The following is a 24,994-nucleotide window of genomic DNA, read 5'->3' as shown; positions in this document are numbered from 1 at the left end:
TTACTGTAAAGCACTTTGTGATTTTTATCTGTGAAATGTGCTATATAAATAAATTTTACTTACTTACTTACTTCTGCTCCTGAACCTCTGCGCACAGCGTCTGCAGATCGGGGCTGTACGAAGTCACTTTCATCTTTACGCAGGACTGTAAGCTGTCGTCTGTGAGGCGTGAGCGTGTTTGTTTTAACATAGTTGGGGAACAGCTGCTGACATGATGTGGATCCGAAGAGCCATAATTGGCCTGGCTGGGGTTGAAAGTCTCGGTAAATGCACGCCGTTTCGGCGGGTACACCAGCTTCCACGAGTGTGACGCTTATTTTGAGCGATGAAAAAATAGAATATAATTTTATTTTTATATTTCAATATCACAATAATCTTCCAATTTAGAACTACAAGTTAAAAAAGAACTAACATAAATAAATTACACTTCAGCTAAATACTTCTAATTTATTTTCCCAAACCACGCGGAGCCGCACTATAAGGACTAAAGAGCCGCAGGTTCTGCTACACTGGCAGGGCTAGGGGCCAGGACTCTCCTCTTCGTGTTTTTGGGGATGTTGCTAACTCCGGGTTGATAACAGGCACCACACCCGCAGTAGATGCGCTCGGTGTGAGGTCTCGCAGCAAGCTATCAAATACGACGCATTTCTCGGCTTTTAAAAAAACGCTATGCGTCGCCAGGTGTTTCATCAGATTCGAGGTGTTACCTCCTTTGACAGTATCACAGTATCAGCTTAAAGCACTTGTTGCTGCTGAGTTTGCATATTTTGCTGTGAAGTACAGCCAGACTTTTGACCGCTTCGCCTTGGACATTTTTAATCTGTAGCTCTGCTCTAAAAGAACCTACGTACCTGGCCCCGCCTACTATCCTTGGAAACGTAAAATGATTGGCTAGAATCCAAAGTGTATGACATCTCAGGAAAAAAAAAGAAGCAACATTCAGCTTGTTCGTGGCCATCATCAGTTTTTACACGCACTCGCACTCTTAGTCTTTTAACTTTTAAATTAAAAATAGAAATAATGACTGAAATGTTCATGTTTATTTATTGTAGCAAAGACAAAAGAAAAAGGAAATGACAGGAAATATTTACAGGCATTGATCAGCTGGTATTGATTGGTCACAGCTCAGTGCAGCTAAACATTACAACCAGACATCAGTGACCAATGCGCCACTACGGAGTCCTGAAAGGGTCAAACCTTTCAAAAATAAGACAGCTTAGTGTGGTTCGAATCCTGAGAAACAAACCAAGATAGGATAAAAACACTGATGTGTCACTCCTCCAAATTAAACTGAAACACACGTTCCCATACAAAGAGAGACACTGAGGTAAGATGCCTCACTCTGCACCACATCCAAATACTGTAGTGAGATATTAAAACAGGTGTTTGATTAGTATCATATAAACATGCATAAAAATATCACGTGAAATAAAAAAGAATCACTTTAGTTAAATTTTACAGACATAAAAACAAAGACAGCGCTGCAGACAGAGCACTAACTCAGTGATTACAGCACAGACAGGAGTGTATGAAGACATCCCACTGAGCGAGATATAAAGTCAGTCAAATTTAGTGAGATTCATCCTGATCATTTGGTATAAAACGCCATTCAGTTTCCTGTTTATAGACAGGAGTGTGGGACGAGGCCTCGCCGCAGAAGCCGAGTATGAGTGCCGCTCCTCTCACTTCTTGAAGAACTTCTTGTTGAGGAGGAAGATGAGGAGGTTCACATTGACTTTGGCCTTACTGAACATCTTCATCACAGCCACGCCCTCATACTGCAGCTGCAGCAGGTCCTAACACACACACACACACACACACACACACACACACACACACACACACACACACACACACACACACACACACACACACGTTAAACTCGTATCACCTGGTTTATGTGGCCCGGTTCGACGTGGTCCGGCCTCGGTCCTACCTGGTATTTGAGCAGGAACTCCTCCATCTCCACGCCGAGGAATCGAGCTTTTACTTTGAAACTTCCTCTCTCAGGCCCGGCAGCAATCTCAAACATGACGTTCTTAAACCTGGAAACAGAGAGATCGTGAGCACGCGTCCTCACCGCGTGTCATACGTGTGCCAGCTGTGTGTTCTGCGCTCACTGCGTGACTGGCAGGTCTTCGATCTCCAGCAGAACGCCCTTCTCGTGCAGCCGGGTGGCACTGTAGCTCAGAGCAGGAAGCTTGTTCCTCCCTTTGCCGTCTGCCGCCTTCTGATTGGTCGATTTGCTGCAAGAACAAGCCAATCAGTGATGGACCTTACTGACAGGCCTATCGCCTCACTGACAGCCTCGTGACGTGCACCTTCAGGACACACGCGGTCTAAGCACCTCTTTCCTGTTTCAGGAGCCGTTGGTGGATATTTAAGATCAGCTGATGGCAGGTCAGCGTGGATGCCGGCTCAGCTCGTGACGCCAACGCTCTTGGTGATGTTTGAACTTTTCATGCAAACATTCAGCTCGTACCTCAGCGAGCTTCTCCTCACTCAGATTTTGAACGCACGGTTTAAAGCTCTCGTATTCTGGCGCCTCTGATAGAGCTTCCTGTACCCGGGGCTCGTGGTCAACCTCGGCTCACCTGTTCCCGAATTACTTTGTTTGTTGTACTTTAGTTTATCCCTTGTGTTGTTGATTGTGTGACAAACGTTTGTTCGTCCCGCCCCACCGCCTCACAGCTCTCGAGGTGAAAACGCCTGGTTCACACCACAGTGGTGTGATGTCACCACAGCCCCGCCCCATTACTGTTCATTGCTGCGGTACTTCTAAACATTTGGCGCCGCCACGTCCGAGAACAGAAAGTTATATCTGATGCTAATGGCCTGAGATGAAAAATGCTAGGTCGTTACCCAAAAACACCTGCTTGTGCATACCTGGCGGTGAGGTTGTCCAGACAGGAAGTGATGTAATGCCTGTAATAGTCCACCTGCTCACTGTGGAAGCTGCTCTTAGCCTGTAGGCTGCTGAGAGTCTGATGGAGCTTCAGGAGCTCCGCCCCTCGGCGCTGGCGGTGGAGACGTTGCTGACGGATGTCCTGGTGGGGAAACGTGCAGTGACATCATAGTCAGGGACGTTTTCAAAAACATGCAGGCAAAAAGAACAAAAAAAACCGCAAACAAAACCAGAAACATGCCAGGATGTAGCGAAGGAGGACGCTGGAATAGGAGGAGATGGAGGCAGGTCTCGTTACCTTGGCGATCATCTGCAGGATCTGGTTCTCGCTGTCTGGCGGTTTCAGGGTGCCGAGTCCCTCCAGACGACGAAGACTCCTCAGGATCTTCCTCTTCTTCTCCTCCAGGCTCAGGTTGCCATTGGCGACCAGCGACTGGTTCCGCTTCATCTTCTCAGGAGTCCGAGCATCCTGCTGGGCGCGGCGCTGCATCAGCCAATTGTGACACACTTCCTGTTTGAAGAGATCAGATGACATCATTAGAGATGGGCCGATCCGATATTACGTATCCGTGTCGGTCCGATACGGACCTAAAATACTGGATCGGATATCAGAGAGAAATAAAAAATGAAATCCGATCCATTAAATATCACAAAAGCACCTCACAAAACTTGTGACATGGCGTAACTTGGCTCATAACCGTAGCACGTCAGAGCAGTGTGCGTCACATGATATAGCGCTGTGGCGTGCGAGACCTTTCGGCGGTCTGGTTGAAAGAGGAAACCAGTGGCTGAACAACAGCAGCACGTTTAAGCTTGATCAGCTGTTGTTAGAATGTATTTAATATTACTTTCTACTCGAGGATCTTTTTCTACAGCTGACGGCTGTAACTGTGCAGGGGCGGATCTAGCAAAGTTTAGCCAGGGGGGCCAATAGGGCATGAACAGGGAAAAGGGAGCACAAAGACATACTTTTCTTTCTCATTGTCATGTCTAGCTTTTAATAAATAATTATCTGAATCTTACACCCAACGTTTTAATCTGATGTAAAATATATAGAAGTCCATTACTGTATATAGTAACTATAGTAAGTCTAATATACTCTAGTAAGCTATAGTACTTTTTCCCTTTGGGAAGATACCATCTGTGCAGTCTGCAGTTCTGTTGAAGAAAGATGTTGAATCTATTTAATTATTCTTGAAAAATAATTTATTTCTGTGCATTTTTTATTTTATTTTATGTTTTTTTACACGTGCATTAAATTTAGGTTGATTGCGTCGTTTAAGCATCATGAGGTGGAGGGTGGGGGGTGGTTCTAGTGCAGGGCGATATGACCAAAAATATTTATCACGATATACATTTGAAAATCTGCGATAACGATATAACTGACGATATAATTGATGCAAGACAAAATACTTTACAACTCCACAACTTTATTAGTGCAAAAAACAAAAAACAAAAAAAAAAACGTCAAAGTATTTTCACTTAAACATGCAGCTGTTTTTTATCTGCATTAAAGTTATATAAACATTTAACAGTGCAAACTGACAGTTTAACCAAAAGGCGTTTCCAGTGGAAACTGGCCGACATATCCTCAGCATAACCATGTATAACATCCACAACACTTAAAGAGGTCATACACACACAGTACGGTAACATTATGCTGAAGCACAGTACGTATCACTCCGCGAGGCTCCGCCTACGACAGCCGTAACGCTCCGACAATCCATCAAGCGGTGCGGCTTCGTAGCTCAGCAAAGTCGTACTGAAACATCTGACAGATTTTCGAGCGCCGTGCACATAAAATCGTTTCCAGGTCAGTAAACACAACCAGAGTTCATACATAAGGCACACGGGATTATAAGGGGCTCTGTCGACTTTCAGACAAATCAAAGGATGGATTTTAAGTGCGCCGTATTTTCCAAACAACGCGGTAATAACGACGGCCCGCTAGCATGCGCTACCAAAAATAGTGCTTTGTTGTGTGTCTGACGGACGAAAGCTAAATCAGTTCCACACCAGTGAAGCTGCAGCGTTTTACAAACCAGTTCAGGTTCATTGTTTCATTCAACGATCTGCTTTCACTCTTCTCCTTCTGCGTCGCCGCCATGTGCGTATGTAAACAAAGGCACAGCGCATGCACGTTTTACCCATATTCTATCGCCATGTTTCATTTTCTTATCGTTGCCCAACATTACACCGGTGTTACCGTGAACGGTATGATATGATAATAAAAAAACGTTTTATTGATTATAAAATACACTATCGGATTCATATCGGTATCGACAGATATCAAAATTTATGATATCGGTCATGAAAAAGTGGTATCGTGCCATCTCTAGACATCAAGACTGCAGCGGGTGCCAGTCACCAACCAACCTATTAGTGCGAGTTTTACCTGGTCGCGTGACGGTGTCGTCCTCAGGATGTCACGCAGAGAGTCACCTGACTGCGTCCTGATGACATCGATGATCAGCTGCTTGGTGCTGGGAAAAACAAAACAAATGTTTTCTGTGAACACCGGGTTCTTCTTTAATGTTCAGGTAAACAAACTGACAGACACTGAGCAGGTGAGGCTAATGGCTTAGAGGCGGGGTTACCTGAGCAGAAGTCCTCTGGGGTCCGGTGTGTTGTTGGCGTCGTCGAAGATGTCAAACTTGTTGGTCAGGGTCAGAGAGACCTCCATCTTGCTACTCTGAGAGTCTGATCCTGGATCAGCCGCGGACTCACCTGAAGGACAGAAAACAGTCAGACTCTGACCGGCTCAGACCGGATGGCAACAGCAGAGCATCGGTTGGCTGTACCGATGAGTTCCTGCAGGCCGGGAACCGGACCGAGATCCTTCAGAATCAGGCCGAGGGGGTCTGAGGGGTCCGGGCACAAAACCTCCTGATGCTCCAGCAGCAGCTGCAGAGAGACATGTGAGAGGTTCACGGGTTTATGTAGACCAGGTACAGGTGCGCATGCACCTGTACCTGGTCTAAAGATGACGATACAGCTGGAGGCGGAGCTTCCTGACCTTGTGTGTGTTGAGCAGCTCGCTCACAGAGATGTAGATCACGGGTCTGTTCACGATCAGCAGCTCCGAGTACTCATCCATGCTGAATCTGTCCTCCGGTTCAGGAACGTCGCAGACGGACTGCAGGAACCTCCTGAGACACACAACACCGTCAGGAGAACCTCCACCTCCCCGACACCTCAGAACGGAGCAAGGTCACCTGAAACCCACCTGAACCTGCTGTGGGTCTGGCTGATGTACTGGTTCAGGGCTCTGATGTGGTAGCCACCTCCATGGAAGTGTTTGTTGGCAGCGGCATGCTGCAACACGCGGGCAATGGAGCCCAAGATGTGGCGCTGTTCGGGCTGCAGAGCAGAGCCGGCCGAACGGTCCACCACGTCGAAGCCGTCCGGGGCCACGATGGCCGGGTTCATGTAGCGGTAGTAGACCAGGTTACCGACGATCTGCGGGGAGTAGGGCAGACTCGGCGTTATTGGTTCAATTCAGGTCACGGCGTCAGAGCCACGTGGTTCTGACTTCAAGACCCGCCGCCGTACAGAGACTAAGCTTCACGTCAAGCGACCAATCAAATCTCAGCTCCGACCTGCGAGCTGTGATTTCTGTAGACCTCCAAATCTGCTGATCACACATCCATCATGAGTCTGAGCTCACCTGAGCACAGCAGGAGCAGAAATTCACGTGAAACACAGCCCACCTTCATCACCTGCAGCACAGGTGTCCAACTCCAGGCCTGGAGTCCTGCAGGCTTTAGATGCATCCTTGATCCAACACAGCTGCTTTAAATGACTAAATGACCTCCTCTACATGTCTTGAATTCTCCAGAGGCCTGGTAATGAACTAATCGTGTGATTCAGGTGTGTTGATCTGTGTTCTCACCTTGTAGAGCTCGTCCTCACCGGCTTCAGGAAACTTTGCCTTCAGGGCGTCTCTGAGGACCTTGGCGGTGTAACGCAGACCATACCTGCAACAACACAGAACCGTTTAGCAAAGAAGAGACTGGTGACGCGAGGTGCAGCAGCAGGCAGACACGTACGGCAGCTTGTGGAGGCTGGCGGTGATGGCTTTGAGGACTCTGTCCGTCAGGTTCTTCAGGTTGATGATGGAGATGTCGATGCGTCTCTGGACTTCAGGCTGAGCCAGAGCGTCTTCGGGAGAAACCTCATAGGGCAGCGAGCTGGTGAGACAGGTGAGACGCACAATAGAAGTGAGACGCGCAACGCAGGAGAGACGCGCAACGCAGGAGAGACGCGCAACGCAGGAGAGACGCGCAACGCAGGAGAGACGCGCAACGCAGGAGAGACGCGCTCTGACCTCTTGTGTCCGGTCTGCGTCTCGGTCTGGTTGATCCAGGTCTTGTAGACGTCCACGGGGTCGGTCCTGATGCTGAGCGTGCGGTCCTGCAGGACGTCCTGTAGAGCTGGACCCAGCACCTCGCGCAGGGCGTTTTGACCACGAGCATGGCGGTAGAAGTTTACCAACATCCTGATGACGGTGGGGTTTCCTGTGATCACGTCCTGGGGCTGCTCCACCTTCAGCCTGACATCACACACACAGGTAAGCAGTGACAACACGTTACTGCTCAGACACAGGTGCAGTGACATCATCGTTACCTGATCTCATAGCGGAGCGCTTCTGTGAAGAGCTGCAGCAGCAGAAAGGCCTCGCGGCGGTCGGAGCCATAGTTAAACAGACTGAACACCACCATCTCCATGAAGGAGGTGGAGCGACTCTGAGGCATCAGGAAGATCAGCTGAGCCAGGTACAGGGGCAGTGTCTGACACACACACACACACACACACACACAAAATAACTGGCCAGCTGCAGATATAATGTATCGTCTGTTCCACTTGCAGTTGCACAATATCACCACCAGGTGGAGCCCCTGCCTTGTTGGTGAAGCAGAGATGACTGCACGAATCAGGCAGGTACAGTAATGTGATGCCATGGACCTGCTCAGGTCAGCTTGAGGTGAGCGAGCGGCGGGCAGGTGTGCCTTTTACCTGCAGCAGGTAGAAGAGGTGCTGGTAGGCCTCCAGTCTCTCCCTCCTGTCTCGGCTCAGAGCCTTCAGGCCTTTACTCCTCTCCACATCCATCATGTCTGACAGCTGCTCCTTGTTCTTCTTCGTTAGTTTCTTACAGTGAGACACCACTTCCTGTTCACAGACGGCGCTTTGTTAACGAGGACAACAAGGAGCCAATCAGTGTGTGTGTGTGGGGGTGTGTGTCGATGAGCTGAGGTGGCGGGGCCGTACCTGCAGCGTAGCACGGTTGCGGACCAGCAGCCCGATCTTCAGGTCCATCAGGTCCAGGTCGGCCTCCAGCTGTCGGTTGAAGCGAATGCTTCTCACCACCTCCTCCCTCAGACGCAGCAGCTCCGCCTCCTCTCTGATGTCACCATCCCCGAGGTCGAGGAGGTGAACGAACTTCCTGACCACAGATAGAGGGGGAGTGGCCGAGTGCACTAAAACAGGTGAGGGGGAAGAGGTCTTATTAATGAGTCATCGATGACACGGCAGCTTGACCAATCAGAGGCATCTGTGAACTCACCAAGCATCCTGTACTGCTCGCGAGCTCGGTTAGCTCTGAAGAAGGCCTGGATCTTTACGACGGCGCCCACCTGTGGACACAAACCGTTACTGTGGAAACAGGAGATTTTGTCTGACTGGCTGACGCAGTTGTACACACCGTCCTACGTACTGCATCAGGACCCCACAGGTGGATCTTGATGAGATGCTGAGAGTATCTGAGTCCACGAGTCATGTGAGAGTGACATCAGCAAAACTCACGTTACTATAAACTAGAATGTAGTAACCATCCTGAATATTGATCACAAGTTGTTCACACCCATCATCTCTAAGAGACTAGAAACAATATTACCTGGGTTAATACATAATGATCGAACAGAAACAGGACAACATCAGAAAGGTTTGGCACATAACGAGGCAGGTCGATAAACAAACATTAGACCTTAGTGTTAAGTTTAGATGCTGAGAAGGCGTTTCAGTGAGGTGGTCCTTTTTATATAAGGTGCTTGAGAATATTGGTTTTGATAAATCCGTAATTGATATTATTTCAGGGCTATACAATAATCCAACAGCTAAAATCAAAATCAATGGAGACCTCGCTGAACCATTTATATTGGAAGGCGGGACACGACAGGGCTGCAGTATTTCACCACTGCTTTTTGCTTTGTTTGTTGTCGGAAGGTTGCCGGTTCGAGCCCCGGCTTGGACAGTCTCGGTCGTTGTGTCCTTGGGCAAGACACTTCACCCGTTGCCTACTGGTGGTGGTCGGAGGGCCCGGTGGCGCCAGTGTCCGGCAGCCTCGCCTCTGTCAGTGCGCCCCAGGGTGGCTGTGGCTACAATGTAGCTGCCATCACCAGTGTGTGAATGGGTGGATGACTGGATATGTAAAGTGCTTTGGGGTCCTTAGGGACTAGTAAAGCGCTATATAAATACAGGCCATTTACCATTTACCATTTGTTTGTAGAACCATTAAGTCAGTGGATCAGGCAGAGACAGGATATAACTGGAGAAAGAACAGCAGGAGGGGAACAGAAATCAGCACTATTTGCCGACAACTTACTATTAACGATATCCTATCCCTCACAGGCACTCCCCCAAACCATGGAAATGTTATCAGAGTATAAGGTTAAGTATTAACTTTAAACTATGAACCACCAGTCGAAATTAAGAATCGCTATAAATGGAAGTGAGATGCAGACAGAATTAGGTACCTATGGGTGGTAATACATCGTGACCTCACCAAAATGTTCAATGCCAACTACGCCCCGCTAAACGAACCTATACAATCAGACAAAGATGGAATACCATACACTCCAGGATCGAATCAGATTAAATATTCTTCCCCGACTGCTGTATTTGTTTCAGTCTTTACCGATTACTAATACCACAAACTGTGTGGTGGATACGATGTTCTCAAAACACATCTGGAACGGTTAAATATAAACGCCCCAACTAAAGAAAGAAAACGGAGGTCGTGGGCTTCCCTGTCTACGAGAATATTACTGCACAGCTAAGACCACTGATATAAAGATGTTGAAGGAACAATAGTTAAAGGAAAACCAGTTACAGCTTTAATATCGGACATAAAGTTACAGAATAAAATACAGATGGCAGACGCACCCAAATAATGACATCTGCTCTGAAAGAAGTAATCAGAATCTGCAGTTTGGAAAATGCCTCCAAGGTTTTAAGATTGTGTGCATATGATTCAGATTTTACCCCGAATCAGTACGATAATAGATTCAAGAGGATTTCAAAAGGTATAAAGGTATATGCCAAAGCTTTGAATTCTTAAGGAGAAACATGATTTAGGCTGAGATGACTTCTTTAGATATCTACAGGTCAGAAATGATTTTGATCAAAACTTAAAATCATGGTTCATTTTTATGAACCATGATTTTCTTTACGTTGAAGCCCTGAGTTGAATTCCCATTTCGATATTAAGATGCTGACTTACCTACCCGTGTGTTTCTTTCGTTCTCTTTTTTCTCTTTGTTTTTTTCTCTTTTCAATTACAAGTTTAAAAAAGCAAAGACTGTAAAAAGTCAAACTACTGTTATGTTCGACTGCTTTCTCAATAAAACAGACAACGTTAACAAAAAACAACTCACGTTACGTCTGAAGAAACTCAGCCGAGCGCAATATCGTCTCCTCGCCAACCACATCCTCGCAAACGCCTGGATCTGTTCACACAAGCGGACGACGTGAATAACGCTCATCAGGTGAGCTGCACCTGCTAATCTAATCTCAGTCACATGATTAGGAACAGCAGCTGTTACCTTGACGACAGCTCTCCAGTTCATGTAGAGGAACTGCAGGCGCCGTCTGTAGACCCTCTGCTCGACGAACCTCCTCCAGTGAGACTGAACAGAGCAGAGCACACCTGTGACACACCTGTAGCTCCCAGACGAGCCTCAGCTCTCCAAGGGGGCTCATGCTCACCTGGATGACAACGACGGCGGCCATCTGATTCATCAGGAAGTGACGTCGTGCCGTCATCCGCCATCTGATCAGGAAGCCTCGACAGAGCGCCTGCAGGCGAACGACGAGGGCCTCGCTGTTCCGCCACAGCACGCCGCGACTGTACTGGGCCGAAACGCTGCTGACCACTTCCTGCAGGGGGGGAAAGTGGCACAGCGAGCTTGTAGCCAATCAAACTTTCCAAGCACAGAAACACTGTTCTGGTTTGACAAGGAAGTGAGCAGGTAAGCCTCAGGTGTGTCTCACCTGTATGTCGTGGCGATCCAAGAAGACGCTGTTGTGCACGAAGCCGGGGGGCCGCTCCCAGCTGCCCTCCAGTCTGCTCAGGTGGAAGAAATGAACGGAGCCGTCCTGCAGGCGGACTCGAACCCACTGACTGCGGTTATCTCCTGAACACACACACACACGTGATTCTCTGTGTGTGTGTGTGTGTGTGTGTGTGTGTGTGTCTCTCTCACCTGTGCGTGTGCGGCGTGTCATCAGGGCGCTCAGCTCTCTCTGATATTCTGCAGCACAGTCAGGTAGAACTCCGTGAAGCTCCGCCTCCGGCAGAGACAGCACCCGCAGCGTCTGCTTCGCCCTGTTCTCCTTTACGGCCTGATTCACCGCGGCAACGGACAGACACACTGACGGACACACAACCAATAATCAACACACGGATCAATAATGAACACGCTGACGGGAAGTTCTGTCCTTTAGTCGTTTCTTCTTGTGCAACTCGGAGCGATGTTCACACCTGTCTCCCAGCACACCTTCAGTGATGTCACTGCTGACAGCTAACAGGTAAGATGAAGACGTTTCGCTCTCACAACCTTCCTCCGTCTGACACAAAGCGCTGCAGGTGCGTCGCAATGATCACGAATATCATCAAACACAAACGATGGCGGTCCAGCCTCTGATCGTTTCTAACCCACATGCTTAAAAACTGAACAGGTGTGGTTACTTGTGCAGGTAAATGAATCTGTGACTCACACTTTAGAGCTCTCTGACTCTGCTGATTGGCCATCCTCACGGCCTCCTGGATATCAGCCAACCACAGCTCGGCTCCCGGGTCTCTGCTCACCTGGTTGGACAGGAGGGGGACCTGTGACTGAAAGTTTAAACCTCACCTGGATTCTACCTCCAGAGGGTCATGATAAAGACTAAAGTCACAGTTCTGAGGGGCTGTTGAGGTGATGGCTCGGTTACCTGTGCAGTTACACCTGAGCAGTTACCTGAGCTTTGATCTGCCTGGCTTGGCTCAGCAGGGTCAGGTACTTGCAGGCATTGGCAGGTGAAACCTCGTCCACGCCACAGGAGGGCAGCAACAGGGCGGAGATAAGCCGCTGAGGGTCTCCGCTCATCACGGCCTTGTTTATTAGGCCGACAGCCAGGAGCTCTGAGGGTCACAGGGGTCAGAGGTCGCAGTGTCAGCTCAACAGAATTCAAAGAAGTTAATGTTTGTTGTTTATAATGACATCATTGTGTGTTTGTAACGATGTCATCGCGTTGTCGTACGCTGTTGTTCGTCCTGCGCCGAGCCGTTCACAGCGGCGATTCCTTCCTGCAGCTGGTTCCAGGTAAGCAGGTCTCGGCCCACCTGTTGTTTCACACCAGCCAGAGTCTCAAAGTACCTGTACGACAGTGACATCATCAACAGGGACGTCATTATCAACAGTGACATCATCAGCAGGTAAATGGGTAAGAGGCGGTACCTGTCGAGCAGGGCGGGCTCTACATCGGAGAGCCCTGCAGACGAACTGACCAATGAGGAGCTGAACTGCTGTAGGTGTCCCGCCTCCAGACCCTGATTGATGAGAACAACGGCTGACAGCATCTCCACGGCAACAAAGAGCTCCTCCTCCTGCAGCTCTCCCTGGAGGAGACAACAGGAAGTGCCAGCTGAATGACAGTGACGCCAGGGGCGGAGCTAGAGGAATTTTCTTAGGGTGGCAAAATCAAGGCTCCCCCCCCCCCCCCAAACACACATGCAGGTGGTCAAAGGAGCTTGCAAAGAAAAGCGTCTGGACTTCTCTAAGTTACTTGAAGACGTTTCACCTCTCATCCGAGAAGCTTCTTCAGTTCTGAACTGAAGAAGCTTCATTGACATTATGTCATTATATAAACTGAAGAAGCTTCTTCAGTTCAGAACTGAAGAAGCTTCTCGGATGAGAGGTGAAACGTCTTCAAGTAACTTAAAGAAGTCCAGACGCTTTTCTTTGCAAGCTCCTTTGACCACGATGACTGAGAACCTTCACAGACACACATGCAGGTGGTTACATATGGTTAAAATGATGCAAATGCAGTAAGTATACACGTTTTTCATAGAAATATAGTCCATAACTTAATTATTTTCTGTAGCCCCCATAATTAAACACTTTAGTGACATAAAACATGTGATGTTATGTACTGTATAGCCTGGATAATAAATAAAGATGTAACGCTGTAAGTATACGATCCAGAAAGCTACACCACATGGGGCGGTTCATTTACCAACACAAGTCTAACTTAAGTTTCACTGTTTATTGTTAGAAAAAAAGGTAAAATCGTTACAGCTTAAATTACACAAAATGTCAGAAATCTGCACTGTCATGCACAAAAATCTAAACCTAATTTTTCATGATTTGTTGGATTAACCCTCTGAGGCCCAAAATATAACCGGTCATTTTTGACTTCTTTTGATTTCACGTTTGTATTTCACCTTCAAATTGTGCCATTTTATTTTTTCCCCTCTTTGTTTGGTATCATTCTTTTCAGCTTGACCTCACGTGTCTGAATTTAGTTGTTTTTTCATTGACATACTGTGTTAACACAACTGATCTGAAATCACACAAACTTCAAATCCTAGTAGTATCTTTTTTACTGTAAACAAAAAAACAGACATGTTGAGTAAATTATTCTTATAACTTGAAATGTAAATATAAATTGTACATTTTGTAAACATATGCCACTATTTATCTAAAAAATGCAGCCAATACACCTGCCGTTTTTTTTATTTTGTACAACCATTTAAAAATATTACTAAAACTAAAATCAGGTGTCGCAATAAGATGCCCCACAAATTATGTGTGACAGTGAAAAGAAATTGTTTGTCCACCACAAGACAGGAGAACAGCACAGGGATAAACCTGCAGGCCTGACAACAGGAGGTGTATCACTCCGCTGGTTTTCTACTTGGTGACAGTGCTGGGTCATATCATACCGTTCACGGTGATACCGGTGTAATGTTGGGCAACGATAAGAAAATGAGCACTATTTTTGGTAGCGCATGCTAGCGGGCCGTCGTTATTACCGCGTTGTTTGGAAAATACGGCGCACTTAAAATCATCCTTTGATTTGTCTGAAAGTCGACAGAGCCCCTTATAATCCCGTGTGCCTTATGTATGAACTCTGGTTGTGTTTACTGACCTCGAAACGATTTTATGTGCACGGCGCTCGAAAATCTGTCAGATGTTTCAGTACGACTTTGCTGAGCTACGAAGCCGCACCGCTTGATGGATTGTCGGAGCGTTACGGCTGTCGTAGGCGGAGCGATACGTACTGTGCTTCAACATACTTTTAGTTAATACGGTAATATTAAGTAAAATTTATTTATATAGCACATTTCACAGATAAAAATCACAAAGTGCTTTACAATAAGATCAGACATACAAGTTAAAATTAATTAAAAGCCCGTTTGTATAAAAATGTCTTCAGCTGCTTTTTAAAGGAGTCAGAGTCTAGACAGCGTAAAGACAACGGCAGGGTATTGTGTGTGTATGACCTCTTTTTAAGTGTTGTGGATGTTATACATGGTGATGCTGAGGATGTGTCGGCCAGTTTCCACTGGAAATGCCTTTTAGTTAAACTGTCAGTTTGCACTGTTAAATGTTTATATAACTTTAATGCACATAAACAGCTGCTTGTTTAAGTGAAGATAGATTGATGGTTTTTTTGCACTAATAAAGTTGTGGAGTTGTAAAGTATTTTGTCTTGCATCAATTATATCGTCAGTCATATCGTTATCGCAGATTTTCAAATGTATATCGTGATAAATATTTTTGGTCATATCGCCCTGCACTAGTTGGTGACAGTGTTTACATTGCAATGTGCCTTTGTGACATTAATTGGTCGACATGGTACATTTTTCCACCAATAGGAAAGAGGCTCCCCCCCCCTTTCTTTACCATTTTCGTGTTGTCCTTAGAAAACATTTTTTGTTTTTAAACACAAAAAACGTGACGACAGTATTTAGAAATATATATGGCTCATATATATTTTTTTCATAACTCTGGATTTACTGGCCTGTAATTAAAATTAAAAACTTTGAAGTCCAAACTTCAACACGGGCTGAAAGACTCAGCGTGGCTGCAGCTTATTGCGGTGTCATCTTAAATCAGTCGTTTGATTTGGAGGTGCAGCGTGTGCGTGGACCCCAGAGGGTTAATAACTCTCACCTTCCTTCCATTTCCACAGTGTAACATCCACCCACCTGTGTGAAATCTGAAATTCCCATGGTGTTGTTTAAAATGTGCTCTGGCACAATCATAAGCATCGCTTGCTACTGAATACAAGGAAAAAGCCGGTCCTGCTATGGGCTGAACCATTTGTTACTGGTGCAGGGGGGGAACACTATGCAATATATTCAGTTTTAGCATTTATATTCACTGTTGACTGTAACTATGCTCAAACTGTTAATGCTATCTTATTTTAATAAACAACACTGTCACATGCAAAACTAGGGTGGCACTTGCCACCCGATGCCACCCTTCTAGATCCACCCCTGAGTGACGCTGTCACTCATCTCCAGGTAAACCCGGTGTTGCACCTGTGCCGTCTGCCTCTGCAGCAGCTGCAGCTCTCGGTGATAAAATGTCGCCGCAAACGGAAACACTTCAGGCAGCTGGAGGTCAGAGGTCATCAGGCAGCTGACTGTGCGTCTGGGGTCATTTCCACGCAATGCCGCATTAACGCTCTGGAGGGCCGCCACCACTGAAACACACAAACACACACACATACTGAGGCGAGGTCAGAGGTCAAAAGGTGAGCCTGGTTCGGGCGTGGGAAGAAAATGGCGTACTGTTTCGCGTGCTCTGAGCTTCCTGGTTGGCAGCGGTGACGCCTTCCTGCAGCTCTTCATGCTCCAGAGGATCCACAGAGCCCTGATTCTGGGGTCAGAGGTCACAGAGAGGTCAGAGGTCACTGAGGTCAGAAAGAGGTCAGGGGCCGCACTTGTTAGTTTACCTGGGCCTTCTGCTGGCGGTCTGCGGTAAGCTGATCCAGGTACCAGGGCCCATTGTCAGTACGGAGGCCCCTGAGGGCCAAACACGGCAGCTGGAGTGCCGACAGCAAAGCAAGCTCGTTGGCGACATCCAGAGCCTCGTCGACCTGCTCCACCGCTGCCCGCACTGACGCCCACAGTGACATAATCGTTAGGTCATCAATACCAGCATTAATGCCATCAGAACAGGGGGAGGGGCTTATTTCTCACCATTGACGGCACTGATGTGGTCCTGGATCTCCCTCTGAGTCAGATACTCCTCGTACATGTCTTTGTCCTCTGCCACAGCCTGCTGACACACACGCACGAACACACACGTCAACAGTCTGCTCACCTGACTGGACGGACACAAATCTCTTTAACCAATCAATGTCTTACCCCGCCGGCGGCCCGTTCAGCCTTCCTCCTCCTCGCTCGTTGCAGAATCTCCTGGTAGACGCTCATCAACGCCTCCTGCAGGTCAGTGAGGAGAGCAGCGGGGTTCCTCAGAGCCACCGCCGTCACACCCACATCCCCTTGGTCCACGGCCTCATTAATGGCTACCACCGCCGCGTGGACTGTTGGCAGAATGCAGGGTCAGTACCCCCAGCAGCCAATCAGTCTGTTCCTATCCTGTAGCTCCATCCGCTATCAGCCAATCAGAGTCTGGTCCTACCTGCAGCCTCGTCCACTGACAGCTCATTGGCCAGGATTCCTCCGATCTTGTTGAAGGCGGGCATCTGGATCCCGTATTTGTCGAGCTCCAGCTTCATGTTGTTGATCTCTTCCTCTGAACAAAGTTACAGGTCAGCAAAATTGACCGTGATTGGTCCAACACCCAGTACTGTAGCACCCACCCCCCGGGTGTCAAAGCCCCTTCCAAACCTTCCCAGCACCAACTTCTGTGAAAGTACACTAAAGCCAAACTAATCCCAAATTATTAGTTACCTATGTGGCGTTTACCTGTGAACTTGACCTTTCCATACAGGTCGTGAATCTGTGGGGCCAAACCGAGTCTGTACAGGTACAGGCTGCAGAGAGACGTGAGCACAGGTGAGCACAAGTGAGAGGCGGCACAGAGGATAGGTGATCAGACGAGCAACGAGGCGTACCTGAGCGCGTGGATGCAGTACACCGCTCTCGGCATGTTCTTCTTGTCGTACACGTCGGTCGTTTCAGGATGGAAGATCTGGAAACAACAACAGGTGATCAGCCCAGCTTCAAACCAATCGGCTAATCGATACTATGATCCGTCGATGTGTTCACTGACCGCCGGCAGCCCAAGTGCAGTCATGGCGTTTCTCCAGTGGTTGATGTTGTCAGTGTGGCGGAACTGAAGACCGACAGCCTGCAGGGATCAATACAGAGCTGATCATCGAGTTGATCAATAACCCCGCCCCCCAAAGAGCGGTAGACCGGATCAGACTGGTTCTAGCTGGTGTGTGTCGTGACCTGGTATCGCAGCTGCTCCGGGTCGTAGATCTTCTTCTGAGGAACAGTGCTCGGAGCGAAGCGATGACCCAGTTTGGCGAGAATAACGCCGTTCCTCAGCGCCTCCTCCAGCTCTGTGGGAGCAGGAAGCTCCTCCCCCAGACATGCCTCCATCCACCTGAAGAAGAAACTGGTTCTGTTAACAAAAGTGAGCAAACACTTAAGGTGCTCCTGGTCCAGGTCACTGACCTCTTGGCCTCCTCCAGCCTGCACAGGTACTGATAGGCCACATTCTGGATCCTCTGTTCGTCCATCTGCTCGGCGGTCAGACGCTCATCTGCAACACGCCAGGAAACATGACATCACACCCGTGTCACTCCTTTAACCGCAGATCAATATTGTGCTCTCAGTTTGTTTAGATGACGCTGAGCCCGTTTCTAACACTACATCAGATCAAACTGTTGATTACAAAAGGTCGACTGTGTTCGTCTGAAGTGGGAGAAGCGTTTCACCCTCATCAGCTGACCAACGACAGGCCATGGGGTCAGTTCCGGGACCAATATTAAAGATATCACCTGATGATGATGGTGGTGAAATGTTTCTCCCTCTGAAAACGCTTCAGATGAACAGAAGCAACTTTTCCTTACCTGGATGATCGATCATCTTTATCAATGAATGTGATCAGCACCAAGTTACAGACAAAAACACTGAGTCACATCATTAAAACCAGCTGCACTCCTGATGCTTCCCTCACACCTGAAAAAAATTCCAGCTCAAAAATAGTCTTCTCACAGGAAGTGTGGAATATTCAGCTTCCTGCCATCATCAGTTTACAGTCCCGTAGGTGATGAAGGTCTGCCGTGTTTCGAGGTCTGGAGCTCTTTGGGGTGAGCTCGGGCTGATGATGATGGAGGACGTGACGCACGTTTGATCCACAATCTTTGAATCGGTCTGAAGCAGCTGAAGCTTCCTCACACGTTACAAACGCGTCTTCATCCAGATGCAGGCTGATGTTCCCGGGAACCATCTTCATCACTTTAAGAAGTTTTATTGAAACTGATGACAGCAGGCTGCTGAGGACCTTTGACCTGGAATCTTCTTCAGGTAAGTCTGACATGGTCAGGTGGGAGGTAAACCAGTGAGCTCAGAAAGCAGTAATAATATTTGACGTAAACTCCGAGTCTTACAAAGGCTGCTTGACTCTGATCCCAATCACAGAGGAGCCACAAGGGACCGTCCTCTCATATTATAAAGTTACAAACATAAGAAATTGCTCTAATATTCACAAACGCTCGGTTATAAATATCCAGAACATTACAGAGGTGAAAGATATACGATTGAAACTTTATTGCACATTGCTTCACTGGTTCGGCGCGTTGCTCTTATTGTCTTGAAGTGACTGTAAACACGTCATTTCATTAAAGTCTTGCAAACTTTGGTTTGTTTTTCCACACAGAAAAACTGCAGCACGTGGGGCTACGGGTCTTTTTTTTCCCCCAAACCTATGACATCATCACGCCGTAAACTAACCAGACCGAGAATGCCTCCTCCACAGGTTGTTTCACACCAGCGGTGTCCACCTGTGCAGGTGAACCAGAACACCGCATGCGGGAAAACGCCCTTAGATCTTAGACTGAGACCCGGATCATAAGGAGTCCACCTGGACAAGTGTCCATCGATCACCTGACCTGTGACAGGTGACTCACCTGTGGTGGTTTTAATGTTGTAGCTGATCGGTACAGCTGCAAGCAGCAGCACTGAGGTCAGCTCCTTTGAATTAACCCCACAGACGCAGAAAATCACGGAGTGTGACACCGAGTTAATTACATATGAATCTGATTGACGCTGCGGTCATTCCGGACTCTCTGACCGACACTCACAGTGGCCGTTCGCGGCTAAATCCGCCATGTTGTCCCCCCTCTCGGTCTCCCGGGTCTGTGTCGGGTCGTTGCGGGTGTCTCGGTGTCCCGGTCCGGGTCCTCTCGGTGCCCGAATGTGTCCCAAAGTCTCGGTTAAAAACACAGAAACCGCAGCGGAGCTCCAACCGTCCTCCGACTGTTTCCTGCCTGGAGTTTCAAAGCTCCCGCCGCTCTCTAATTGGTCGAGCCGTCAGCCTTGCCTCCTATTGGCTAGAACCTCATTGCGGTGGATTGTGGTCTATGGAGTTCACTGTCGTAATAGCTGAATCGAAAACGGTCTTCCCGCAAATATTTACATCTTATAACTCACCTGGCGTGACGTCATAATGCAAAGAGTTTACTTGCGAAGTCTTCTTCTGTTGCTGCCGGTTTTACCGACCACTTCCGCGTTACCATAGCAACGAGTCAACCTGCAGGTCAGAGCGGTTTAGCAGAGGGGCTAGCTGCTTCAAATGTTCGGTTTCAGGGGACAGGTGAGCAGTGAGGAGGAGGAGCTTCATCATCCCCTGCAAGCTGTGAGTGTTTGTTATCGGCAGCAATTCAGTGATGTACTCTGCTGTAGCTGATTCAGCCCTTTAATAACCTCAGTATAAGCTCTTACTGATTGATCAGACCTTTCCTCATGGATCAATAATAACGTAGATAATCACTGTTACTGATTTGTCTCACTGACCTGCGCCTGATCCTGAGGATGGATCTGACTGATTGGTCCACACACCTGAACCTGCAGGTTCTCCGGTAGTCAGCTGATTCATTGATGAAGGCAGCAGGTTAGCACATCTGCATGTCTTTATCCAGGTGACTCTTCCTCCTTCAGGTCCAGCATGACGTCCCGTGCAGCCCCTTCAGGTAAAGAAGCTGTGAAGGTGAAGAGGAGGAGTGGGAGTGTGGGGCGGAAGCAGACAGCAGACATTGAGGAATTGACATCTTCTGGGAACAAAGCGCTGCTGGAGGGACGCCCACAGGAGGCGCTGAGGTACTTCAGAGATGCCCTGAAGGCTGCAGAGCAGGTGAGGCGGTTACAAGAACAGATGTGGTGTCAGCAGTGTTAGTGGCACTCCTGGCACTACATTTCATATCATGCTCTCAGCTCCAGGACTCGCGGGTCCTGCGGGCCTGTTCCTTTAACCTCGGGGCTGCCTATGTGGAGGTAGGACGACCTCGGAAAGGTCTGGACTTCCTGCGGCATGCTCAGCCTGGTCCCAAGGCCGACCGCCTCCCTGACCTCCAGTTCAACCTTGCCCTGGCCCATGATGCACTGGGGCAGAGCCGGGAGGCCGCCACCTACTTCCTGCAAGCTGCCCAGCTGTATAGGTCACAAGGAGACGGCTGCAGCGAGGGGGATGCCTGCGTGGAGATGAGCCGCTGTTACAGCAGGACACGGGTCAGGACCAAAACCTGAATTTGACACAGAATAGGTGAGCCAGGTGACTCAGGTGTGTCTGTCTGTGTGTCACAGGACTGGGCGCTGGCGGCTCAGGGTTACTTGCGAGCTGCAGAGAGTTACAGAGTGGCCAACATGTTGGACTATGCAGCCACCGCCCTGTCAGAAGCAGGAAGTCACATGACCCAATCAGATCAGTGCAACCAGGAGGACATCATCGGTGTGCTGTCAGAGTGTCTGAGTTTGATGGGGAGCATTACGGACCCGAGGACTCTGGGTAATCACCTGAAAGAAGGTTGCTTGATTCAGAATGGAATAGAATAGAATAGGCCTTTAGTGTCACTGTGCAATCGAGCTGTGGTGCTCCAAGGCAACTATGCAGGAATAAATAACACACAGGAGACACAAGAGAAAGCCGTTAGAGAAAAAACCTGCAAAATGCTTGGAGGTGGTGCAGAGACTTGGTCTAAGTAGAGTCTGTGTGTGACTGACCTGAGTGACGAGGGTTCAGGTTGGTGGGTGGCCAAGGTGGGGTGTGGGGGGAGGGTATTTGTTAACCGTCCGAATGGTCCAGGGCAGGGGTCGGCAACCTGCGGCTCTTTAGTCCTTATAGTGCGGCTCCGCGTGGTTTGGGAAAATAAATTAGAAGTATTTAGCTGAAGTGTAATTTATTTATGTTAGTTCTTTTTTAACTTGTAGTTCTAAATTGGAAGATTATTGTGATATTGAAATATAAAAATAAAATTATATTCTATTTTTTCATCGCTCAAAATAAGCGTCACACTCGTGGAAGCTGGTGTACCCGCCGAAACGGCGTGCATTTACCGAGACTTTCAACCCCAGCCAGGCCAATTATGGCTCTTCGGATCCACATCATGTCAGCAGCTGTTCCCCAACTATGTTAAAACAAACACGCTCACGCCTCACAGACGACAGCTTACAGTCCTGCGTAAAGATGAAAGTGACTTCGTACAGCCCCGATCTGCAGACGCTGTGCGCAGAGGTTCAGGAGCAGAAGTCCCGTTGTAAACATATCACGGCAGACCCGACGATGTTTCCATGAACAGGCTTTTCAGCATCTCTTTATTGACCACTTTTCACACACGGTTGCTGTGCGCACACAGCCGACTGTAGCTTTGCAGCTCACAGCCCGACACACACCAACACAACAGCAGAGAGAGCACAGACGTAAAGGCGGCGAGGCGTGATTGCGGGTGCCGCTCAGGTGCGTCCAGATGGCTCATTGGGTGTTAAAGGTTGCTGACCCCTGGTCCAGGGGAAGAGGTGAGTCTGGAGGTGTGGGACCTGATGGACCTGTGGTACCCACTAGAGAGCCGCGGGTCAAACGGGTTTGTGGGCGGGATGTGAGGCATCACATGGCCCTGGTTTACCTGAGACAGGAGGATCTGGCGATGGCCTCCAAGGCGGTGATAATAACCATCTGTGCAGCCTTCCTGTTCTCAGTCGTGGGCCCTGCGTACCAAACACCCAGGCAGGAGGAGAGCACGCACTAGTTACTGTAACTGCTTCTCTGTCACTCAGGTGAGCTGTACCTGTCGGTGGGCGTGTCTTACTGCCGGCTCAGGTCTTTCCAGGAGGCAGTGCAGTGTTTCCAGAAGGCTCTGAGCCCCGCGGCTAAGTGGCCCCCCCTGCTGCCCAAGGTCTTGCACAACCTGGGAGCGGCGCTGAACTCCATGGGCCAGTTCAGGTCCGCCGTGGACTACCACAGGCTGGCCGCTGGACTGTACGGTGAGGCGCACACCTGCGGCTCACCTGTTTAAGCAGTTCACCTTTGACCCTCACAAACACTTGCCACATCTTTAATCAGGAGTCTGACAGGAAAATCAGTTTAGCTATAACAATGCTCTGTGTTTGTGTACAGGCTCTCAGGGTTGCCGTGGCGACCAGGCTCGCTGTTTCAGTAACCTTGCGTTTGCCTTCAGTCGGATCGGTGAGGAAGAGGAAGCAGCAGAGAGCTTAATCCTCGCCCTACAGGGATTCAGAGACACAGGTAACATCAGTACTGTCTATGTACATCGGACAGGTGAGACCCCTGTGCTCACCTGTGTGTGTGTGTGTGTGTGTGTGTGTGTGTGTGTGTGTGTGTGTGTGTGTGTAGGGGACTACCTGGCACAGGCTCAGGTGTGCGAGGTGCTGGCTGAGTGTTACCTGGTGCAGAGGAAGCAACACAAAGCGGTTCAGCTCTACAAACAGGCTCTGAGTGCGCTCTCTCACTGCCAGGTAGGTACGGTGGTAATGTGAGGTCAGCACGAGTGTGTACTCACCTGTTGGAGGTTGTTTGATCAGTGAGAGCGATCAGAGCATGAAAGAGTCGCCACAGAGCAGCATTGTCGTGTCTCTGTTCAAACTGTCGATGCAAACTTTATTCATACAGCATTTCATCACACACATCAACTCTACACACTTCACACAAAACAAAACTACACAAAAAAACACAGACACACACACTCGGAGCAGTTCAAATATCTGAGCTGAGCAGGTCACAGCTGTATGACAGTATCGGGAACCAGAGGATGGACTTAAAGGTCATTCTGTGCTGACCTGCAAGCTGATGCAGTGACTTCAGATTTCTGCATACCCATGAGGACTCTGCGTTCTGTATGAGGTGCAGTCGTTGTGCTGCAAAGAAAGCCTTACAACAATCTGTCCTACTGAAAGCTTGGACCTCGGGTCAGAGTCAGTTTGACAGAAGTCCATTAAGATCTCTGTCAGATGATACACGGGAGCATCAAACCTCGTCTTCTTCGCTTTCAGGACAGCGGCGGCATCCAGGACCAACTGGTGGAGCGACTGACTGCCACGCTGCAGCAGAGTCTGACCGTCGGTCCTCAGGTCTTACCACAACACCCATTCACTAAACCCATCACTGGTTATAAAGCCCAATAACCTCAGTTTGATCTGAATTAAGAAGCAGAAAGTTAGCGGCCATCCAGGTCTTTATGTCTTTAAGACATTCCTGCAATTTAACTCATTGGTGTGTGTTATCTGGCTTCATGGACAGATAGAGCTGGCTGTCATCAGCATAGCAGTGTGTCTGTGAAGGTTCTCAGTCATCCAGGTCATCGTAGTCTAAGGAGCTTGGAAAGAAAAGCGTCTGGACTTCTTTAAGTTGCTTGAAGACGTTTCACCTCTCATCCGAGATTCTTCTTGAGTTCTAAGGTCAAATGGCGGAGAGTCCCAGATATAAACCCGGTGGGAGTTTCCCCCCACAGAGGGACAAAAGGACCCCTGATGATCCTCTAATCACATGACCCAAGGTGTGAAACTGGGTGTGGGTCACAATCAGCCAGGGTTTCAGGTGAGCTCATTGTGAAACCTGGCCCCACCTTATCATGCGAATTCCTGAGGTCAGATGGCCCAGGATGTGAGTGGGCGTTAAGGCGTCTGGGGAGGATCTCAAAACTGGATTATAGATGGCAGAGAGTTGGTGTCGTAAACCCCGCCTCTGTTCAAAGATGGTCGCTCACAGTGGATATAAATGGCTTCTTTCACTCCTCTTTCAAACCATCTGTCCTCTCTGTCCAAAATGTGAACGTTGGCATCCTCGAAAGAGTGACCTTTGACCTTTAGATGCAGATGGACAGCTGAGTCTTGTCCTGTGGAGGTGGCTCTTCTTGCGCTTATGAAGTGGCTGTTTGGTCTCTCGAAAGGGACAAAATCATTGACCGCCTTACATATCACCGCCTTTACCCAGGGGATGCCATACCCTGCATCTACGGACTTCCTGAAATCCACAAGGAAGCTGTCCCACTCAGACCCATAGTCAGTAGCATAAACTCAGCCACTTATAACATTGCTAAACACCTTGCTACCATCCTTGCTCCTCTCGTGGGGAACACCCCACACCACATCAAGAACTCCACCGACTTCACCGACAAGGTCCAGAAACTTACCCTGGATCCAGATGAAACCATGGTGTCCTTTGATGTAGTCTTTCTCTTCACTTGCAAACCCACCACGGAGGCCGTGGAGACTGTCAGAAAACGACTACAAGAAGACAGCTCCTTGGAGGACAGGACCAACTTCACACCCGATCAGATCTGCACACTGTTAGACCTCTGCCTCACCACTACATATTTCAAGTACAACGAGGG

General features: G+C 48.6%; 2 protein-coding genes across 13 annotated transcripts in view; one reads left to right on the top strand and one right to left on the bottom strand.

The window, feature by feature from the left end:
- The window catches only part of ttc24 (tetratricopeptide repeat domain 24), a 33,071-nt gene that overhangs the window by 3,542 nt on the left and 4,535 nt on the right, over positions 1-24,994 (top strand). For 3 of the 8 annotated variants that reach the window (XM_085292973.1, XM_085292976.1, XM_085292977.1), the window contains exons 1-8: positions 19,707-20,010; positions 20,313-20,505; positions 20,586-20,879; positions 20,955-21,156; positions 22,422-22,628; positions 22,762-22,890; positions 22,999-23,120; positions 23,655-23,732. In XM_085292973.1, the coding sequence (XP_085149099.1) occupies positions 20,320-20,505; positions 20,586-20,879; positions 20,955-21,156; positions 22,422-22,628; positions 22,762-22,890; positions 22,999-23,120; positions 23,655-23,732 (1,218 nt within the window). In that variant the 5' untranslated portion in view covers positions 19,707-20,010; positions 20,313-20,319. Of the gene's footprint in view, positions 1-19,705; positions 20,011-20,293; positions 20,506-20,585; positions 20,880-20,954; positions 21,157-22,421; positions 22,629-22,761; positions 22,891-22,998; positions 23,121-23,654; positions 23,733-24,994 lie in introns of those variants that run through there. The other 5 variants (XM_085292974.1, XM_085292971.1, XM_085292970.1 and 2 more) reach the window with 5 other exon arrangements.
- Positions 1,026-19,901, bottom strand: iqgap3 (IQ motif containing GTPase activating protein 3). 5 transcript variants are annotated; one of them, XM_085292969.1, is made up of 38 exons: positions 19,806-19,901; positions 17,826-17,913; positions 17,598-17,754; positions 17,416-17,493; positions 17,258-17,334; positions 17,109-17,176; positions 16,822-16,935; positions 16,545-16,723; positions 16,377-16,458; positions 16,130-16,293; positions 15,966-16,053; positions 15,714-15,877; positions 12,622-12,782; positions 12,425-12,540; positions 12,142-12,305; positions 11,900-11,990; positions 11,386-11,553; positions 11,174-11,316; positions 10,889-11,059; positions 10,726-10,809; positions 10,558-10,629; positions 8,469-8,538; positions 8,174-8,382; positions 7,922-8,074; positions 7,532-7,695; positions 7,233-7,457; positions 6,955-7,095; positions 6,798-6,882; positions 6,132-6,364; positions 5,922-6,054; positions 5,707-5,809; positions 5,503-5,632; positions 5,301-5,388; positions 3,204-3,416; positions 2,887-3,047; positions 2,121-2,246; positions 1,937-2,045; positions 1,026-1,796 (listed from the first exon to the last, which is right to left on the bottom strand). In XM_085292969.1, exons 2-38 carry the CDS (start codon positions 17,888-17,890, stop codon positions 1,683-1,685), a joined length of 4,863 nt encoding a protein of 1,620 aa, XP_085149095.1. In that variant the 5' UTR covers positions 17,891-17,913; positions 19,806-19,901; the 3' UTR covers positions 1,026-1,682. The 5 variants fall into 5 exon arrangements, with proteins under 5 accessions (XP_085149095.1, XP_085149093.1, XP_085149094.1 ...); XM_085292967.1 differs by lacking the exon at positions 19,806-19,901 and adding an exon at positions 19,457-19,791; XM_085292968.1 differs by lacking the exon at positions 19,806-19,901 and adding an exon at positions 19,457-19,791 and having other exon boundaries at positions 16,377-16,455.

This window comes from Mchenga conophoros, linkage group LG11 (assembly GCF_057382185.1).
Source record: "Mchenga conophoros isolate Kocher_MC1m ecotype Shallow Benthic linkage group LG11, M_conophoros_male_GT1.1, whole genome shotgun sequence".
Taxonomy (NCBI): domain Eukaryota; kingdom Metazoa; phylum Chordata; class Actinopteri; order Cichliformes; family Cichlidae; genus Mchenga; species Mchenga conophoros.
The sequence above is the reverse complement of the archived record's forward strand: the minus strand, read 5'-3'. Positions and strand labels throughout refer to the sequence as shown.